The 18609-nt window shown below is 47.5% G+C and overlaps 1 protein-coding gene across 6 annotated transcripts in view; it reads right to left on the reverse strand.

Annotated features, from left to right (window-relative positions):
• Window positions 1–13076, reverse strand: part of DNMT1 (DNA methyltransferase 1) — a 46916-nt gene extending 33840 nt beyond the window's left edge. The window contains exons 1-7 of one of the 6 annotated variants that reach the window (XM_042978124.1): window positions 12387–12529; window positions 11976–12138; window positions 11348–11517; window positions 3624–3660; window positions 2522–2629; window positions 2109–2328; window positions 1393–1468 (exon numbers count right to left, since the gene is read on the reverse strand). In XM_042978124.1, the coding sequence (XP_042834058.1) occupies window positions 1393–1468; window positions 2109–2328; window positions 2522–2629; window positions 3624–3660; window positions 11348–11517; window positions 11976–12138; window positions 12387–12442 (830 nt within the window). In that variant the 5' untranslated portion in view covers window positions 12443–12529. Of the gene's footprint in view, window positions 1–1392; window positions 1469–2108; window positions 2329–2521; window positions 2630–3623; window positions 3661–7733; window positions 7858–11347; window positions 11518–11975; window positions 12139–12386; window positions 12530–12950 lie in introns of those variants that run through there. The other 5 variants (XM_042978125.1, XM_042978126.1, XM_042978127.1 and 2 more) reach the window with 5 other exon arrangements.
• Between the last annotated feature and the right edge of the window lie 5533 nt (window positions 13077–18609).

Consider the following 18609-nt stretch of genomic DNA (forward strand, 5'->3'; position numbering starts at 1 on the left):
AGGGCATGGGTGCCTTCTTCCCTCCAAGGAAATGCCCTCACTGCCAGGATATCGAAAGAGGCTTTAACTCTTGAGTGACGGGTTAGAAGCGCACCACTTTGCAAACCTAAGAAATCATGGAGCTAGACATTGATCAACAGCTGCTGGCATCACAGAAGAGACATCACATGCCTCTGATGGAAAGACGGCACCATCTGTGAAGAAGTCTCAGAAAATGATAGAGCTGGAATCTGATCCAACTTCTAAACCTAACTACCAGTTTACGAGAAACAAGACAAGGAAGACATTAACCACCAAAGGATGCAGTCAGCGAGACCTAGAAACTCTATTGGACAAGTGAACTAATTTCTTCAAATAAATGGCAAGAAAAAAGGAATCTATAATTTGAAGGGCTTAAAAACAAATCAAGTAAACACAATTTGCCACACATGGGAAAATACAAACACTGGTTACATACTTGATAGTAAGGAATTGTTATGCTTTATAAAGTATGAAAATATTAGAGTTAGTCTTTTTAAAAAGATAAAACATGTTTGCTAAACATTAGTAATTCTAGAAAAATATGAATAAAAGGTTAAAAAAATATTTTATCATCTAGAAATCTACATTTCTGAGATGGGTTTCAAATGACATCTGAGGGGGTGTCTGGGTGGCTCATTCAGTTAAGCGTCTGACTTCGGCCCAAGTCATGATCTCACAGTTCATGAGTTCAAGCCCCGCATTGGGCTCTGTGCTGACAGCTCAGAGCCTGAGGCCTACTTCGGATTCGGTCTCTCTTCCTCTCTCTCTCTGCACCTCCCCCACTCATGCTCTGTCTCTCTCACTCTCAAAAATCAATAAACATTAAAAAAAAATTCAAAGGACATATCTGAGATGGGTTTCAAAGCAATCCAGCTGGGGGAGAGTTTACAGACGAAAAGATGGCCAGCTGATAACTATGGCCACTGGGGGACAGGTACTTGGTGTTCATTTTACTGTCCTGGCTAGTTTTGTGTATATTTGAAGGTTCCTATAAGAGTAAGTAGACAGGAGGTCTTGAGAAATGCTCTTCGTGAATATTTAATTTAAAAAACTGCAAGATGAAAACCTATGCAATGTGGAAGTCAGAATTGCTAAATTAGGGGCACCTGGGTGGCTCAATCAGCTAAGTGTCCAACTCTCGATTTTGGTTTAGGTCATAATCTCATCGAGCCTCACATCAGGCTCTGCAGACAGCATGGAGCCTGCTCAGGATTTTAGCTCTCCTTCTCTCACTCTGCCCCTCCCCCACTGTCTCTAAATAAAACTTAAAAAAAAAAAAAAAATTGCTACATTATACCCTAATTCCATTCCTGTTTTACCAGAAACAGTTGGCCCCAAGAAAAGGCGGTGGTCGATTCATTATATACTGACCCCCTTGAGAAATGAGATAGGATGGTGGTCTGCCTGGTAGTTTGCCTTGTAATCCTGGGGCTAGATGAAACTTCAGCTGTTTAAAGAAAAAAGAAACAAAAAAAGCCACTATGAATAAAAAAGTTCACAGAAAAGGTGCAGTTCTTTGGCATTACCAAGATAGCACAGAGAATCAGGTTCTGAAGATTAAGTACCCTTCTCTTGTTCTAACCAGGAACAGTCTTGATAAAGGTAGCAATTAGCACCTGCCAGTTTGCTGAGCCATGTTACTGGAGCTCTTATTGGAGGGGCCAGACCCTGAACCAGACAAGGAAACAAACTCTCAGATCATCAAAAGATAAAGTGGCCAAGAACCCAACCTGCACTCAAGTCCCATGCTCTTTGAGTTTTAAAAATTCCAGAAGAGTTACTTTGACTACAAATTGGGAAGGAGTCTATACATTTAGCTTCAATAGGCATAGAACTTAGAAACAATAATATTAATAACTCCTGTTACCTTATACAGCATGAGTTTAGCTGTTTTGGGATCTAATGCTCGATATTTGGTTAAAGAAAAAAAACTGAAGAAGTACAGCATATACATCTAAGCTAGTTAGGAGGTATAGACAAGAAACAAACCAGGAAGTACCGCCCCAGGGGACCTATGGCTCCAAGTCTGGTACCGTGTAAGGGGACAGCCAGTCTCCACCAAGATGAAAGGAGTCAAGGGGTCTTACACTTTGTCTCTCCGTCCGATTTGCTTCTTCTGGGTGTGTAAAGTTTGGAAACAGGCTTGGGGGATTTGTTTTCCTCTGCCATTCCCACTCTGCGGTCCTCACCACTTGTCTGGCTCCCGTTTTCTAGACATCCATTCACTTCCCGACTGAGAGCATGAGCTCCATTCTCCAAGGATAAATCTTTATTTAAAAGGGATTTGACTTTAGCCAGGTAGCCCTCCTATAGCAGGAAAGGATAATTTAAGTAGCAGTGAATGCAAACACGTGGCAATAAGAGAATAAGGAAACACGCATTTCCTTTATAACTATTGGGTAACAGGGAGAGCTGGGGAGGATTCTGCCTCCCTGGTCACACAGGAGTTAACACGGGAGGGGATGTTTCCTAGACGCCAGGATGTCAAGAAGTGACTTACCTCTGATAATTCTTCTTTATGTAATTTGGTTTCCAAGTCACATAACTGATTCTTTATTTCTGTTTGCAGAAATTCATGCAAGAGATTCAATTTCTCCTTCACACATTCCTAAGGGAAGAATATAGGTTTAGATGTCCTCAAACACCCGAGTTACTAACTAATGGACTAATACACAGATAATTAAGCTGCCTGATCACAAAATAACCGAATGGCAGGAAATGCTGATTCAGCCTTAAAAAACTGAATATTCACAAGACACGTTTGTGATGGTACAATGTGATCTTAACAAATGTATCTCCAGAGTGGTGAAAAATGAAAGGCTAGATGTGGGACAGAGACCTAGAACAGTGTTTTAGGAAAAACTGCGCTTTTGAGGAATAAGACCAGGATAAGTTACAATTCAGAACTGATGGTGTGGAACCTAGACTGGGAAACCTGTCAATGAGTTACCAAAAATGAACCAAATCAGCAGCACATTAAGAATAGTATCTAGGGGCGCCTGGGTGGCTCAGTCGGTGAAGCGTCCGACTTCAGCTCAGGTCATGATCTCGCGGTTCATGAGCTCAAGCCCCACATCGGGCTCTGTGCTGACAGCTCAGAGCCTGGAGCCTGTTTCAGATTCTGTGTCTCCCTCTCTCTCTGACCCTCCCCCATTCATGCTCTCTCTCTCTCTCTCTCTCTCTCTCTCTCTCTGTCTCAAAAATAAATAAACGTTAAAAATAAGTTTTAAGAAAAAGAATATTTAGGTTATCCTTGAAACTATGGGGATAAGCCAACTCCAACTTAAACTTTTTATGAGCCACAGGGGCACCTGGGTGGCTCATTCAGTTGAGTGTCTGACTTTGGCTCAGGTCATGATCTCCTGGTTCAGGAGTTCAAGCCCCACATCAAGCTCTGTGCTGACAGCTCAGAGCCTGGAGCCCGTTTTGGATTCTCTGTCTCTGTCTGTCCCTCTCCCACTTGGGTGCTCTTGCGTGCACGCTCTCTCTCTCTCTCTCTCTCTCTCTCTCTCAAAAACAAACGTACGTGAAAAAAAATGCTTGAGGCACAAAGTGTCTGTCAAATAATCACATTTGGTAATAAAATTTAAGGTGGGGATTACCTTTTCTGTAAGGCTATCTCTTTCCAAATCTTTGAGCCTGTGGGAAGAAAACAGGGGAAAAAGAAAGGCTGTTAAGCAACTTTGTTTACTTTAAGAATTAATACCACAGTTTTAAAGAACTTTGGAAATAAACTGGATATATATGAGTGTTAGAAAATATATATATATGTGGTGGTTTTCTCCTCCTCCTGAGGTCCTCAAGTCCTGCTAGAATGCCTACAAAGTCATTAAGAAGGCACATGCAACCTGAAGGAGGTCCGCCTCTTTAGTTTTTCAGTTTTTCTTCTTCACTTTTTCTGAAGGTGAGGGGCTAGAGGAGTTTGAGAGAATAGGTGCTATTTCCAAAGGAACTGGGACAGTGGAAGCAGCCCGCACAGTTGGGGTCCTCTTGTTCACTGACTTACAGGTGGTCTCCCTCTAGTTCTTCTGGCAAGACCCCAAGGAAGGGCACACCACAGGGTGGCCAGCGTTGGAGTGAGTAGACCAAGGCCACAAGATGCTGTGGGGAACAGCCAGCTAACATTCCCAAAGGCTGGGGGGATGTGGGGAGGGGGGGGTAGGCAGCATTCTAATGAGGAATGTAAGCATTGGGGAAGTAAAGGCATCTGGGGCAGCAGGGGCGCCCACACTCAGAGGCAACAGATGGGAGTGAGAAGACTGGCTGGCACCTCACCAAAGATCTCTTCGTTTCGAGTGTCTGTACCTAATCTCTTAGGAGTGCACACTGGTCAGGAGTTTGGCTGGAAAAGCACAACCTGATTTGATTATTGAGGATTAGCGTCTTGCCTTTTTTTTGGGGGGGGGGGGGGGCAGTGGCAGGAGAGGAGAGGAAAGGAGCAAGAGCAGAAGACACCAAGGAAAGAGAGAGGAAGAAACAAGCTGTGGTTCCTAGCCCGGGTGCCAGCTGTAGACATGGGAGGAGAACAGGTCTAACCAGCTTGGTTAGCATCTGTCACTGGAGAAGAAGTACCCTGTGCAGGGACCAGGCCTTCATCATCTCTGAACCCTCCCACTCAGCACCTGTACAGATGGCATAACCCGTTATCTATCACCAGCTGAAAGGGCAAGAACAGGGCTCTCCCAGGCTGGTTTTTCCAAGGGCAAATGCGAGCAGCAAAACCAGGAATGCAAGCAACAGGCTTTGCTGGACTAAGGTCATACAGTGGCTGCTCCAAGTGCATGTGGACCCCGCCTCTAGCCTTGATCCCCAACACATCTATGGGTCCCTGTTATGCCAAGCCCTATTCCAGGCAATGAGTTGGGTAACTGGATGCAGGGACTGCCGGGCAGGGACCTCCTGACCTGGGTGGGTCAGGAAAGGTCTTTCTATAGTACAGACAAGACTGACTGCAGATATGGTGACAGTATATACTATATATATTATACACACACACACACACACACACACACACACACACACACACACACACACACTCCTTGCATGTAACCCCTTCCAGGCCAAGCCATTCTACTTTTTTAATATGAAATTTATTGTCAAATTGGTTTCCATACAACACCCAGTGCTCATCCCAACAGGTGCCCTCCTCAATGCCCATCACCCACCCTTCCCTCCCTCTCACCCCCCATCAACCCTCAGTTTATTCTCCGTTTTTAAGAGTCTCTTATGGTTTGGCTCTCTCCCTCTCTAACTTTTTTTTTTTTTTTAACATTTATTTATTTTTGAGACAGAGAGAGACAGAGCATGAACGGGGGAGGGTCAGAGAGAGGGAGACACAGAATCTGAAACAGGCTCCAGGCTCTGAGCTGTCAGCACAGAGCCCGACGCGGGGCTCGAACTCACTGACCGCGAGATCACGACCTGAGCTGAAGTCGGCTGCTTAACCGACTGAGCCACCCAGGCGCCCCTCTAACCCCTTAACCCCTGAGCCACCCAGGTGCCCCTTTTTTTTTTTTTCCTTCCCCTCCCCCATGGTCTTCTGTTAGGTTTCTCAGGATCCACATAAGAGTGAAAACGTATGGTATCTGTCTTTCTCTGTATGACTTATTTCACTTAGCATAACACTCTCCAGTTCCATCCATGTTGCTACAAAAGGCCATAATTCATTCTTTCTGATTACCAAGTAGTATTCCATTATGCATATAAACCACAATTTCTTTATCCATTCATCAGTTGATGGACATTTAGGCTCTTTCCATCATTTGGCTATTGTTGAAAGTGCTGCTATAAACATTGGGGTACAAGTGCCCCTATGCATCAGCACTCCTGTATCCCTTGGGTAAATTCCTAGAAGTGCTATTGCTGGGTCATAGGGTAGATCTTAAAAATTTTTAATTTTTTGAGGAACCTCCACACTGTTTTCCAGAGTGGCTGTACCAGTTTGCATTCCCAAGTCATTCCACTTTCAAAGTAACCCAGGTTCTGGGAGAGCCACATGAGAATAGCTACACAACTCTGTATGCACAGCCAGAGGTACACATCCCGCTACAGGAATGGAACATTGGACTTCCCAGTCATCCCACTCACAAAACTGTGGCAACACACAGCCCCTTGATCCTCAAGTCAGGCATTAAGAACAATGCTCAGCTGCCTGTGAAGCCCATCAAAGTACCCTCTTCACCAATGCTGACAACCCCTACATCTGGGCACGAGACAGATCTGTGGGTCTAAATGCTGTTGACCTCTCCTATGAACTGGGATTGTCTAGCTTGGCAGAGAAAAACCAAAAAATCTTCAGAATACCAAAAATGTCATGCCCTGCAAAGACTGGATTTAACCTGTCTGGCCCCAGAGAGGAAGGTTAAGAGCCCAGGGCAGGCACTGAGGAGCCAGAGTGTGGCAAGGAGGAAGCTGGTCAGCGCACCTCCCCTGACACCCAGGCTTTCACCGGAGAGTCCATCCCTTCCCCGGCAAAACCGATGACGCCACCACACATCTGCTTTACATTCAGGGCCGGAGGATCGGAAAGACGTGAAGGACCAGGTAGAATACTCAGAACGACAGCCATGTTATGAGATAAAACTTTAGGTCCCTTCCAGCCCAAGATCCCATGATTCATTTCTAGTTGCTTCCCTCATGCAGTAGTCCTAGAAGGGAAAAAAAAACATATCCAGGTCCCTGGGTGGCTCAGTCAGCTAAGCGTCCAGCTACTGACTTTGGTTCAGGTTGTGATCTCACGGTTCAGGAGATCGAGCCCCACGTCGGGCTCCATGCTGACAGAGTGGAACCTGCTTGAGACTTTCTCTCTCCCTCTTTCTCTGTCCTTCCCCTGCTTGCACAAGCACACTCGTAAATAAATAAATACATTTTAAAAACGTGTATCAACAACGGAAGGAATAAAGCAAATACAGTTCTGAGGGCTTCTGAAGAGCAAAGGTCTAAGAACACCATCAGGAAGGACTGGCCCAGGGGAGTGGAGAGGGCTCAGTAGGAACGGAGCAGGGAGACCTGCCCAAACAGGGAGCTGGCTCAGGGTACACCCAAGAAACCCACACAAGTCAGGCTAGTGCCAGTCTGAGGGAGGTAGGCAACACCAGGCTAAAAAATTGATTTTCTTCCATAGTTACACCACTGAAGGAACCATGGGGGGAGGAGGAACCCAAGACATCAGAGCCATGTTTTAAGAAAATTAATCTGGCAAAAATACATGATGTAGATTAGACAGGAAGAGATTACAAGATGTTAAATCGCTCCCTAACACCCTGAAACTAGAAATGCTGGTCTGAAACAGGATTTAGCAGCAGGAATGGAGAGCACGCTAGCGAAGTTACAAGAGGCAGAATTAACGGAGTTTTGTAACTGTCTACGTGGCAGTCGGGGTAGGGCCATCTGAGACAGTATCTGTGGTAGGCAGGATAGTGACCCCTCCCAAGAGAGATGTCCATGCCCTAATCCCCCAGAACCTATTAATATGTTGTCTTACCTGGCAAAAGGGACTCTGCAGATGTGATTAAGGTTAGAGCCTTTGAGATGGGCAGATTATCCTGGATTAGCCAGGTGGGCCCAAACTAATCACTTAAATCCTTAAAAGCAGAAAAAAATCCCAGCTGCATTTCGAAAGATGTGACTACAGAAGGTTCAGAGAGAGATGTGACAGGAGAACTGGCTTTAAATATGGGAGGAAGTGGGCCATGAGCCAAAGGATACATCACCTCCAGAAGCTGGGCATGGTTAGAGCCAGCAAGAGAAGAACGACCTCAGTCTTACAACCGCAAGGAACTGAATTCTGCCAACTTGAAAGAGGAAGCAACAGATTCTCCCCTAGAGCCTGCAAGAAAGGAATGCAGCCTGTGGACACTTTTGCATCCAGGGAGACCCAAACCAGATTTCAGACCTATAGAACTGTTAAAACAGATGTATGGGTTATTTAAGCCACTGAGATAACTAGTTATGGCTGCAACTGAAAACGAATACTGTATCAGAAATTCAGGACATTTTGGTAGGGAAAAAGTAAAAAGGCCAGGAGTTTGAGGAGTGATGGTTCAATGAATAGCAGCTCTCTAGATGGCTATTCAGCAGCTAGAGATTAAAAGAGGCTCTCCAGAGAGAGATATCAAAACTGGAGGTAGTCCTGTCCTGCTGACAGGCCCAACTGCTACACGGAAGTCCTAGGACTAGGGGAGCCTGGGTGGCTCAGTTGGTTAAACAGCCAACTTCGGCTCAGGTCATGATCTCAAGGTTTGTGGGTTCGAGCCCCGCGTCAGGCTCTGTGCTGACAGCTCAGAGCCTGGAACCTGCTTCAGATTCTGGGTCTCCCTCTTTCTCTGCCCCTCCCCTTTTCGCACGCTGTCTCTCTCTCCCTCTCAAAAGTAAATAAACATTAAAAAACAAATTAAGGGGTGCCTGGGTGGCGCAGTTGGTTGGGTGACCAACTTCCGCTCAGGTCATCATCTCGTGGTTTGAGTTCAAGCCCCGCATCGAGCTCTGTGCTGACAGCTCAGAGCCTGGAGCCTGTTTCAGATTCTGTGTCTCCCCCTCTCTCTACCCCTCCTCTGCTCACGCTGTGTGTGTCTCTGTCTCTCGATAATAAATAAATGTTAAAAAATAAAATCATTTAAATAAATAAATAAGTAACAACAACAACAACAACAAAGTCCTAGGACTAGAAGAGATAAGGGTCCAAGAATGAAAGAAAAATGATTAAGGGGGTTGGGGGGGGGGGATTGATGAAGAAAGAGCATCCCTGGTAGTAAACAGCATCACAAAAGCCAAGGATAGAAAGGATTAAAAAGCAAGATACTGAGAGATGAAAAAGGATAGATCACCACCTCAATCCTTAATAGAAGAATGCCTGATCAAGCATAGAACTGGGGGTGCCTGGGTGACTCAGTGGGTTAAGCGTCCGACTCTTGATTTCGGCTCAGGTCATGATCTCGCAGTTCAGGAGATCAAGTCCCGCATCAGGCTCCGTGCTACTGGCACGGAGCCTGCTTGGGATTCTTGCTCTTCCTCTCTGTCTGCCTCTGCCCCCCTCTCTCCAAATAAACACACTTAAAAGAAAAAAAAAAAAAAAAGAGTAGGACTGGATACCTGGCACAAAAGCTAAGGTGGCAGAAGGAACAAGTCCAGACCACCAGACAATTCTATAAGCAGCCAAGCCAAGGTGAAGGTTGGAATGATTAGCAGGAATTTACATCATCATCATCTCTGAACGGCACTCACCGCTACATGAGCATCTGCCTCAGTATAAGATGTGCATGTTGCTGCACTAAATTATGCTCCCCTAATGGAAATGACACACACAGGTGACCTTGTGATAAGCAGCACGGGTTTTCTTGCAGGTGCTACCCCGCCACATTTACACCTATCAGCTGGGCGAGTCTTCATAACGCCCAGGGGCAGCAGGTAGCACCACACCATTTTACAGATAGGGCACCAAGAGGTTAAACAACTTAGTCCTACAGCTATGGTAGGAAGGATTTGAACCCCAGCAGTCTGCACCTCTAGAATACTCCTGCAGAGGAGAACTAGAAAAGAGAAGTCCCAGGGCATCTGGGTGGCTCAGTCGGTTAAGTGCCTGACTTCAGCTCAGGTCATGATCTCACAGCTCGTGGGTTTGAGCCCTGCATCAGGCTTGTGCTAACAGCTCGGAGCGTGGAGCCTGGAGCCTGCTTCGGATTCTCCCTCTGCCCCTCTGCGCACGCGCTCTCTCAAAAATAAATAAACATAAAAAAAAAAAAAGGTAAGTCCATTCAATACCCACTTAGTGGGAGCCATGGAACTAGAGTTAAGAAGTTGAAGGGCGCCTGGGTGGCTCAGTCAGTTGACCATTCGACTTCGGCTCAGGTCATGCTCTCGTGGTTTGTGAGTTCGAGCCTGATATCGGGCTTGCTGCTGTCAACACAGAACTCACTTCGGATCCCTCTGTCCCCCTCTCTCTCGGTCCTTCCCCCGCTTGTGGTCTCAAAAAACATTAAAAACAAACAAACAAATAAATAAATAAATAAATAACATTTTTTAAAACCTGAAAAACAGCTTAATCTAATCACAGAATGGCTAGCAGTTAAAAGAGCTGTCACAATTACGAAAGCTAATCAGAGTTGTGCAAAGGAGGTTGCTATAATCAATGTGTGAATCCAGGCTTCATAAAAGGGGAAAGTCTGGCATGCATGCCTTTCAGAGTCTACACAAGCTACAGATACAGTGAACAAGGCAAACGAATCACCATCAGCTCCAGGTTTGGAAAGGGAGCATGCGGGTGCACAGATAGAATTCAACACCCTTCCTATTATGGGGAAAAGGGATGGTCTTTCCGAGGACGGTCTTAAGGATGAACGGACAGTAGCCAGCCTGGGGAAGGAGTAGCTAGAGCTCAGCCTCACACCAGCTGCTCTGCAAGGTCTCAGGCCCTGAGAACCTAAAAGGAGGTCTGTATGGCTTGTGAGATGAACACAGGATGAGTGACGCAAGTGGACAGGGATTCTGAACTTCAGGACCAGTGCACCAGGCAGTGTGTGGGGCAAGGAAACCATCAGATCCAACTTTTTTAAGAGGATCACAGTTTCCGCTGCTAGAAAAGCCTTGAGTGGCAACAGGAAGACCAGTGAAAGAATTCTCGCTTTTCCTGTGCAAATGGTGGTTTCGACAGAGTAAGAAAAATAAGTAGAAGAATGCGGCTTGTCCCAAAAAGGCAACATTCTTAGATTTGGGGCATAGTACACTTCAAAAAAGAAGTTAAAGACTTAAAAACCCAGACATTGAAAATTCTTTCTGATACATATCTAATGGAACTGCGTGTTTAAAAAAAGCAGCTGACATGGGGCACCCGGGTGGCTCAATCAGCTAAGCATCAGGCTCTTGATTTCGGCTCAGTTCACGATCTCAGGGTTGGAAGATCGAGCCCCGCATTCTGACAGTGGAGCCTGCTTAAAATTCTCTCTGCCCCTCCCATGCTCACCCTCTAAAAAAAAAGAAGCTGATATATATATACAAGTAGAAGTGACAAATGCAGGAGGACCAGGCCTAACTTTGTTCTTAGAGTATTCTACTGGACTTAGAGACCTGTGTTATAAATCATACTTCTAATTCTCATAAAGAAGTTGTACCTCTATTTACAAGTCTTTTAAGGGAGTGTTGAATGCCATGTTTACGTGTGGATTTTGTACACTGAAATTCAAAATGTAAGAAAAGCTGTTGAGAGTCACATGAGACCATTTCAATGTCCACCACGTGGTCTAAGGCAGAAACACCAAACCACACCTACAGTAAGCAATTCTAGTTCAAAGTGATATGGAACCTAGGGTGAATGGTGGATTGTAAAACTCACCTAAGAGCATTCAAATTCAGCCAAGCACTTGCACTGGCCCAAGACAACCCCCAAGCCAGTGGCCTGTTCAAAGACCCTAGTTGAAAGGAACGGTTTTGGCAAAAAGCAGACATCAGCAGGAATCCTTGCTTCCTCTTGATGAACTCCTGCAGCACCCACTCTAAAGAACTCTTGAGGATTAAATGAGAGTATGTCAAGTTTTGTATACAATTGACTGGCAGAACTGAAAAAAAAAAGTTGGCTTAGCCAATAACAATGCTAACAGGTGGGCCTTTATGTCTCGGCATATTCTCATTTCATCTACTATCCATTTCGAGCCCAGGTCAATCTAGTCCGCACCGATAGCTTGTTCATGACACTCGCCCCGGGTCAAACAAGCCAGTGGAGATGGGAGGTCTCACCATCAGAGTAAAGAAGATCGGGCCCAAACGCCTCTAGGTTGGGTCCAACATCATGAAGCCAGGGACTTCCACAATTCTGTTTACATTCTAAGTCATATCCCTGGAGACTACAGGTAAGGCTTCTTGGGCAAGACACACCCCCTCTTGTGCTTAAGAAGTGGCCTGAACCTTAAATACCTGGTAGAGAGTCCCAAACACCGCCCCCACATACACACACACATACACACCTCCAACTCCAAAAGCCCCCATCCGACTGGCCAGGCACGACCATAGGAAACCGGCACAGGGAAATCGGGCAAAGGCTCAACCAGGCTCACAAATCCGGCTGAAGTGTTCAGGCCTGGGCGAGGTTCCCGGGACTCGTGTTCCAAGGGGTGCAAGTTTTCAGGACTGAAATTGGAGCCCTTTCACAAAGGGGAGCCCAGTGTTCTGACCCCCCCCAACCCCCGTGCACAGAAGCCTAGCAAGGCTTCCTTGATGCCCGCTCCCAGGCACAGATTTACTGGGAAAGGCTCTTACAGCCTTCATGCTGCCCGAGCCCCGCTTCTGCGCTGCGCGGTGGGGGTTCCTTCCAGAACGTGACTTCCCCGGCAGGCCGAGATGGAGGAAGCCCCCCAAGAAAGACGGGGCTCGCAAACCTGAGCCGGCCGCGCCCGGGCCCCGAGCGGCGACGTCTGTCTCTGGAGGCCGCCATCGGGATGCGCTGCGCCGGGTGCCAAGGGGGGCCCCCCGAAACGCCCCCCGGGGACCGGACCAGCTCGACCCCCCAAGCGGGCCGGGCACCGGAAGTGGAGGCCGAAGTGCCCGGGCCGAGGGGTGTCCTGAGGCCGCGGGCTGCCCACTTCCTGCGCGAGCCGGCCGGCGGCAGGAGCCAGGCCCGTGGCTCCTCTGGGCCGGCGTTCCCCGAGGAGAACCCAAAGCTCGCTCTACTTTGAAATCAGGAAGGACCCCCAAGTTACGAGTCACCAGGGAACTGTGAAGGGCCTCGGCCCATTTTGGCGCCAAACGGCCAGGGGTGCGCGCGACCGGAAGTGCCACCCTGCCCGCGCCAACCGCCGCCGAGCCGTCCCGCGCATGCGCGCCCGTCTGTCAGCGGCAGCCAAGGGCTACCTACAGGGGAAGCAACCCCCCCCACCCCCAACGCCGTGCCACTTCCCCCTCACCCCCGATCCGAGTTCACGGACCCCCCCCACAGCACCTACCGCCTACGGACATCATCGGGCAGCGAGATGGCCCGGGAAGCCAGCGTGGGCACCCGGGCCGGGGCGGTGCGGGCAGGCATCTTGGAAACTGCAGCAGAGACCGCGGCGGCAGAGGCAGCCCTGGCTTTTCGCGCGGAAACCAACGGGGAGGGGCGGCGAGCAGAGGCGGGGCGTACCATCTCGGCCCGGGCGTGGGGGAAGGCGGGACATACCATAGGGATAGAGGCCATACCATGTGCCGGCAGATGGAGCGGAGCGGGTCGTGCACAGGGGCCGCGCATGCGCGAGACCGGCGCACACCCCCATACGGAGCAGTGGGCTCGTCCAAACTCCGCTGTTTGCTGGGAGCCTCGCTTGAGAGGTTCATTCATTCATTCTTCCTAGCATGCTGGGGATAAAACAGGGAGCGTCGGGGTTCCAGCATGTGGGCTCTTGGGATTGTAACTGAGGACTTGAACTCAATTCCATCTATATGCTCACTATAACGACCTTGGACAAGTCTCCATTTCCTCATCTTTAAAAAGGTGCTAATCGCAGAAAATCTTGAGAATGCACAAACTATGTAGGATCTCCCGGCGTGGGGCGGCTCAGGCCACTTCCACAGCCTGTGTGTTTAAAAAAAGCACCAGAACTTGAGATAGTCACTTCAACAAATGGTGTTGGGAAAATTGGGTATCAATATGCAAACAAGTAAAGTTAGATCCTTACCTTACACCATTTAAAAATTAACTCAAAATGGATTAAAGATCTAAATGCAGATTTAAAACCATAGAACTCTTAGAAGCAGGGGGGAGGGGAGGAACAAAAGGGGAGGGAAGATAGCGTCACAACATTGGATTTAGCAATGATTTATTAGGTCACCAAAGCACAGGCAACAAAAGCTAAAAAAGATGGGACTGCATCAGATTTCATTTATGCACAATAAGGGAGTCAACAAAGTGAACAGGCAACCTACAGAATGGGAAAAAAATATTTGCAGACCATGTATCTGATCAGGTGTTAATATCCAGAATAAAGAGCTACAACTCAACAACAAAAAAAGACAAACTGATTTTCGAAATGGGCAAAAGAGGGGCACCTGCGTGGCTCGGTTGAGCGTCCAACTCTGGATTTCAGCTCAGGTCATGATCCCAGGGTCGTGGGTTCTGTGCCAAGTGTGGAGTCTGCCTAAGACCCTCCCTCCCTCCCTCCCTCTCTCTCTCTCCCCATCCCTCTCTCCCTCTCTCTCTAATAAAAAACATTAGGCATCCAACTTCAGCTGAGGTCTTGATCTTACAGTCCTTGGGTTAGAGCCCAGCATTGCACTCTGCACTGACAGCTCGGAGACTGCTTTGGATCCTCTGTCTCCCTCTCTCTCTGACCCTCTCCCTGCTCTCAAAAATTAAAAAAAATAATAAAAAATTAAATTTAAAAAAATGTTTTAATGGGCAAGGGAGGGGCACCTGGCTTAGTTAAGCATCCGACTTCAGCTCAGGTCATGATCTCACTCAGCTCAGGTCATGTGAGTTCGAGCCCTGTATCAGACTGTGTGCCCACAGCTCAGAGCCTAGAGCCTGCTTCGGATTCTGTGTCTCCCCCTCTCTCTGCCCCTTCACCGCTCACGCTCTCTCTCTCGCTCTCAAAAATAAAATAAAAACATTAAGAAAAAAAATTTTTAACGGACAAGGGGTGCCTGGGTGGCTCAGTTTGTTGAGCGTCCAACTCTTAATTTCAGCTCAGGTCATGATCTCAGGGTTCACAGGATGGAGTCCTGCATCAGGGTCTGTACCGACAGCATGGAGCCTGCTTGGGATTCTCTCTCTGCCTCTCTCTCAAAATAGACATTTTTTTTTTTAATGGGCAAAAGATTTGAATAAACCATTACCTAAAAATACACAAATGGCCAACAGACTTTGTGAAAAGACACCCAACTTCACTAATCCAGGAAATGTAAATCAAAACCACACTGAGAAGTCACCTCATTCCCATTAGAATGGCCACTATAAAAATTTATATACACACACACACACACACACACACAACAGCAACAACAACAACAACAACAAAAACAAATAAATGCTGGCAAGAATGTAGAAATTAGGACCCATATGTGCTATTGGTGGGGATGTAAAAATACTACAGCCACCAAGGAAAAGAATGGAGGTTCCACAAAAGATTAAAAATAGAATTATGAGGAAGTGCCTGGGTGGTTCAATCAGTTAAGCATCCGACTCTTGATTGCGGCTTAGGTCGTGATCTCCCAGTTCATGAGTTTGAGCCCCACGTTGGGCTCTGTGCTGCAGGGGCAGAACCTGTTTCAGATTCTCTATCACCCTCTCTCTCTGCTCCTTCCCTGCTTGTGCTCTCTCTCTCTCTCTCTCAAAATAAACAAACATTTAAAAAAATAGGATTACCATATGATCCAGCAATCCCACTTCTGAGTATATATTCAAAGGAATTGAAAGCACGATCTTGAAGAGATATTTGCACGCTCACCTTCACTGCAGCCTTATTCAGAGGAGGCAAAAGGTGGAAGTAACCCAAATGCCCCAGAAAGATGTAGGGGTGAAGAAAATTTGGTATCTACATACAATGGATTATTCAGCCTTTAAAAAAAGGAAACCCTGCCCTTTGTGAAAACCTGCACAAACCTTGAGATCATCAGGACAAGTGAAGGAAGCCAGTCATGAAAAGGCCAATGTTGCATGATTCCACTTATTTGAAGTATCTGAAGTTGTCAAACGCTCAGAAAGAAAAAGAACAAGGGGTGCCTGGCTGACTCAGTAGAGTGGAGGACTCTTGATCTTGGGGTTGTGGGTTCGAGCCCCACACTGGGTGGGGAGATTACTTAAAATATATATATAAAGTAAAAAAAAAAAAAAGACATCAAAACTAAACAAACAAAAAAACAGTGGTGTTACCAAGGACTGGTGAGGAGGAAAAGGGAAGTAGTTCAGTGGGAACAGAATCTCTTTTAAACAAGATGAGAAAGTTCCAGAGATCTGCAGCACAACAGTGTGCATGTAGTTAACACTATCATACACTTAAAAAATATTTAGGAAGGGGGCACGTGGGTGGCTTAGGTAGCTGAGCATCCAACTTCAGCTCAGATCATGATCTCATGGTTCGGGGGTTCGAGCCCTGCAACCAGCTCTGTGCTGACAGCTCAGAGCCCAGAGCCTGCTTTGGATTCTTTCTCTCTCTCTCTCTCTCTCTCTCTCTCTCTCTCTCTCTCTCTGCCCCTCTCCCACTCATGCTCTGTCTCTCTCTCTCTCTCTCTCTCTCTCTCTCAAAAATAAATAAACGTTAAAAAAAGTACTTAAGGGGCGCCTGGGTGGCTCAGTCGGTTGGGCGTCCGACTTCAGCTCAGGTCACGGTCTCACAGTCCGTGACTTCAAGCCCCGCATCGTGCTCTGACCTGACAGCTCAGAGCCTGGAGCCTGCTTCAGATTCTGTGTCTCCCTCCCTCTCTCTCTGCCCCTACCCTGCTCATGCTCTGTCTCTGTCTCAAAAATAAATAAAAACATTTAAAAAAAAAAAACTTAAGATGGTAAATGCTATGTGTTTCTTGCCACAATAAAAATAAACCATTAATAATATAGGGCTGAGTTAAAAAAAAAAACAAAAACGTATCTGCCACAGCAAAGGAAAAAGCACCAGAACAGAGTTACAAACTATGGTACAAATAATGGTACATTTTTACATTTTTATGTTACAGAATTTACAAGTGAATTTATTTGTAAACATACACATAAACTAGGTTTACTAGTTACATGTAAACTAGATTCCCCCAACAGCCGGTCGGAAGGGGTCAGCCTGGCCAGACGTGGACCTCAGACTCTGGTTGCTATGGGTTACCCACACATGGCAGGATTCAGGAAGACTGAAATATTAATAAGACTAAAATTCATAGCTATCAGTTTAATAGTTAATCAACACTTATACACTATACTATGCTCTTTAGAGAAATTTTTTTTTCTTTTAAAGTTTATTTATTATTATTTTGAGAGAGAGAGAGAGAGAGAGAGAGAGAGAGAGAGAGAGAACGAGCAGGGGAGGGGCAGAGAGAGAGGGGGACAGAGGATCCCAAGTGGGCTTTGCTCAGACAGAAGGGAGCCTGCCCGATGCAGCCATGAGATCATGATCTGAGCCAACATCGGACTCTTAACGGACTGAGCCACCAAGGTGCACCTAGAGAATTATTTTAATTCTTAACCGTAAAGGGAAGGATCAGGACCCCTTTTCTTTCTTTCTTTCTTTCTTTCTTTCTTTCTTTCTTTCTTTCTTTCTTTCTTTCTTTCTTTCTTTCAATGTTTATTTTTAAGAGAGAGAGAGAGAGACTGTGAGGGCAGGGAAGGGGTAGAGAGAGAGAGGGAGACAGAAGATCCCAAGCAGGCTCTCCGCTCTCAGCACAGAGAGAGCCCCATGTGGGGCTCAAACTCATGAACTGTGAGATCATGACCTGAGCCAAAGTCAGACGCTCAACCGACTGAGCCACCCAGGTGCCCCAGGATCCCATTTCTCATGGCCTGGGAGACTTGTCAGAAAGGAGTCCGGCTCAGAGGCTGCTTATCCAAGATCATAGACTCCGTAAGCAGCAGGACCATGAATCCAAAGGGTCTTTAGCTCCAGAACCTGAATGCAAAACTCTGGACCCCCCCCCCCCCCAGTTGTCAGGCCCCGGGGAGGCCCAGGAGCAGTGCTGGGGGGAGTAAATTAATGAGCAGGAAGGGTGTAGTTGACGGAAGACCATCTCACCAAAAGGTGAATCGGGCCATGTAAACCGGCCAGAAGCCAGCATCTGGGCCCCTAACACCCCTTAGGAAACAGGGTGCTCACAGGACAGGGGAAAGAGAGAAGACAGACCGTGAGTCTTTGTCAGGGACCTCAGCTCACAGGAGAGCAGCTGCATTTAGTGGAGGCCCCCTCTCAGAGGATTCTTTTCACAATCCCTTTGCCGAGGGAGGATTCAACTTGCCTTACAGACCAGGCAAGGGCTCAGGGACATAGATTTGCCCAAGTGCTACTTATGGCTTCGAAGCACCTCCAGAGTGACCTGGAGACCCTTCCCACACCTAAAAATGGGCTCCTCCCTTGAGAGAAGCAAATGGAACTTCCAGAAGAAACCGGGTTCAGCTCTTGCTGGCATTCAGCCACCTCCGCCTCTCAACCTCCAAAGTAGCGTTCATAAACACCTCAAGAGAAAGACTTAACAGGCCTGAACTCCCTGCTTTCCAGGCCACATTCCAGCCGTCAGCGGGAGGGCCACACTCCAGAAGCCAGGAGAGGCTAGGTGTCAGCCCAACCAAGGTCAGGGCAGCCCCGAGTGCCAGGGCTGCTGGAGGGACGGCCACATGCCTGGAGCCACATGCCTTCTGAGCCAGAAGGCCAGAGCTGAGTCACCCCACATGCTGGGGAATTAGTCACGGCTGCTGAGCTCTCACTTGGTGCCAGGCCCAGCAAGAGCCTCAGGCGGTGGCACTGACGCTCCAGGTTTCAAAAGGGACTCTGCCACTCACCCCAGACAGGGGCCAGGCAGGAAGAGACCCACAGGGTAGGTCTCTCAAGCACGCTCTCTGGGCTCAAGTGGCCGGGAATCCGAGCCGGGGAAACCAACTCGGGAGTGTGCCGGACGGACCCACTTGCTCCTTGCAGGGACCTTGAACAGGCAGACGGCTTT

The sequence above is a fragment of the Panthera tigris genome, chromosome A2 (assembly GCF_018350195.1).
Source record: "Panthera tigris isolate Pti1 chromosome A2, P.tigris_Pti1_mat1.1, whole genome shotgun sequence".
NCBI classification, from domain to species: Eukaryota; Metazoa; Chordata; class Mammalia; order Carnivora; family Felidae; genus Panthera; species Panthera tigris.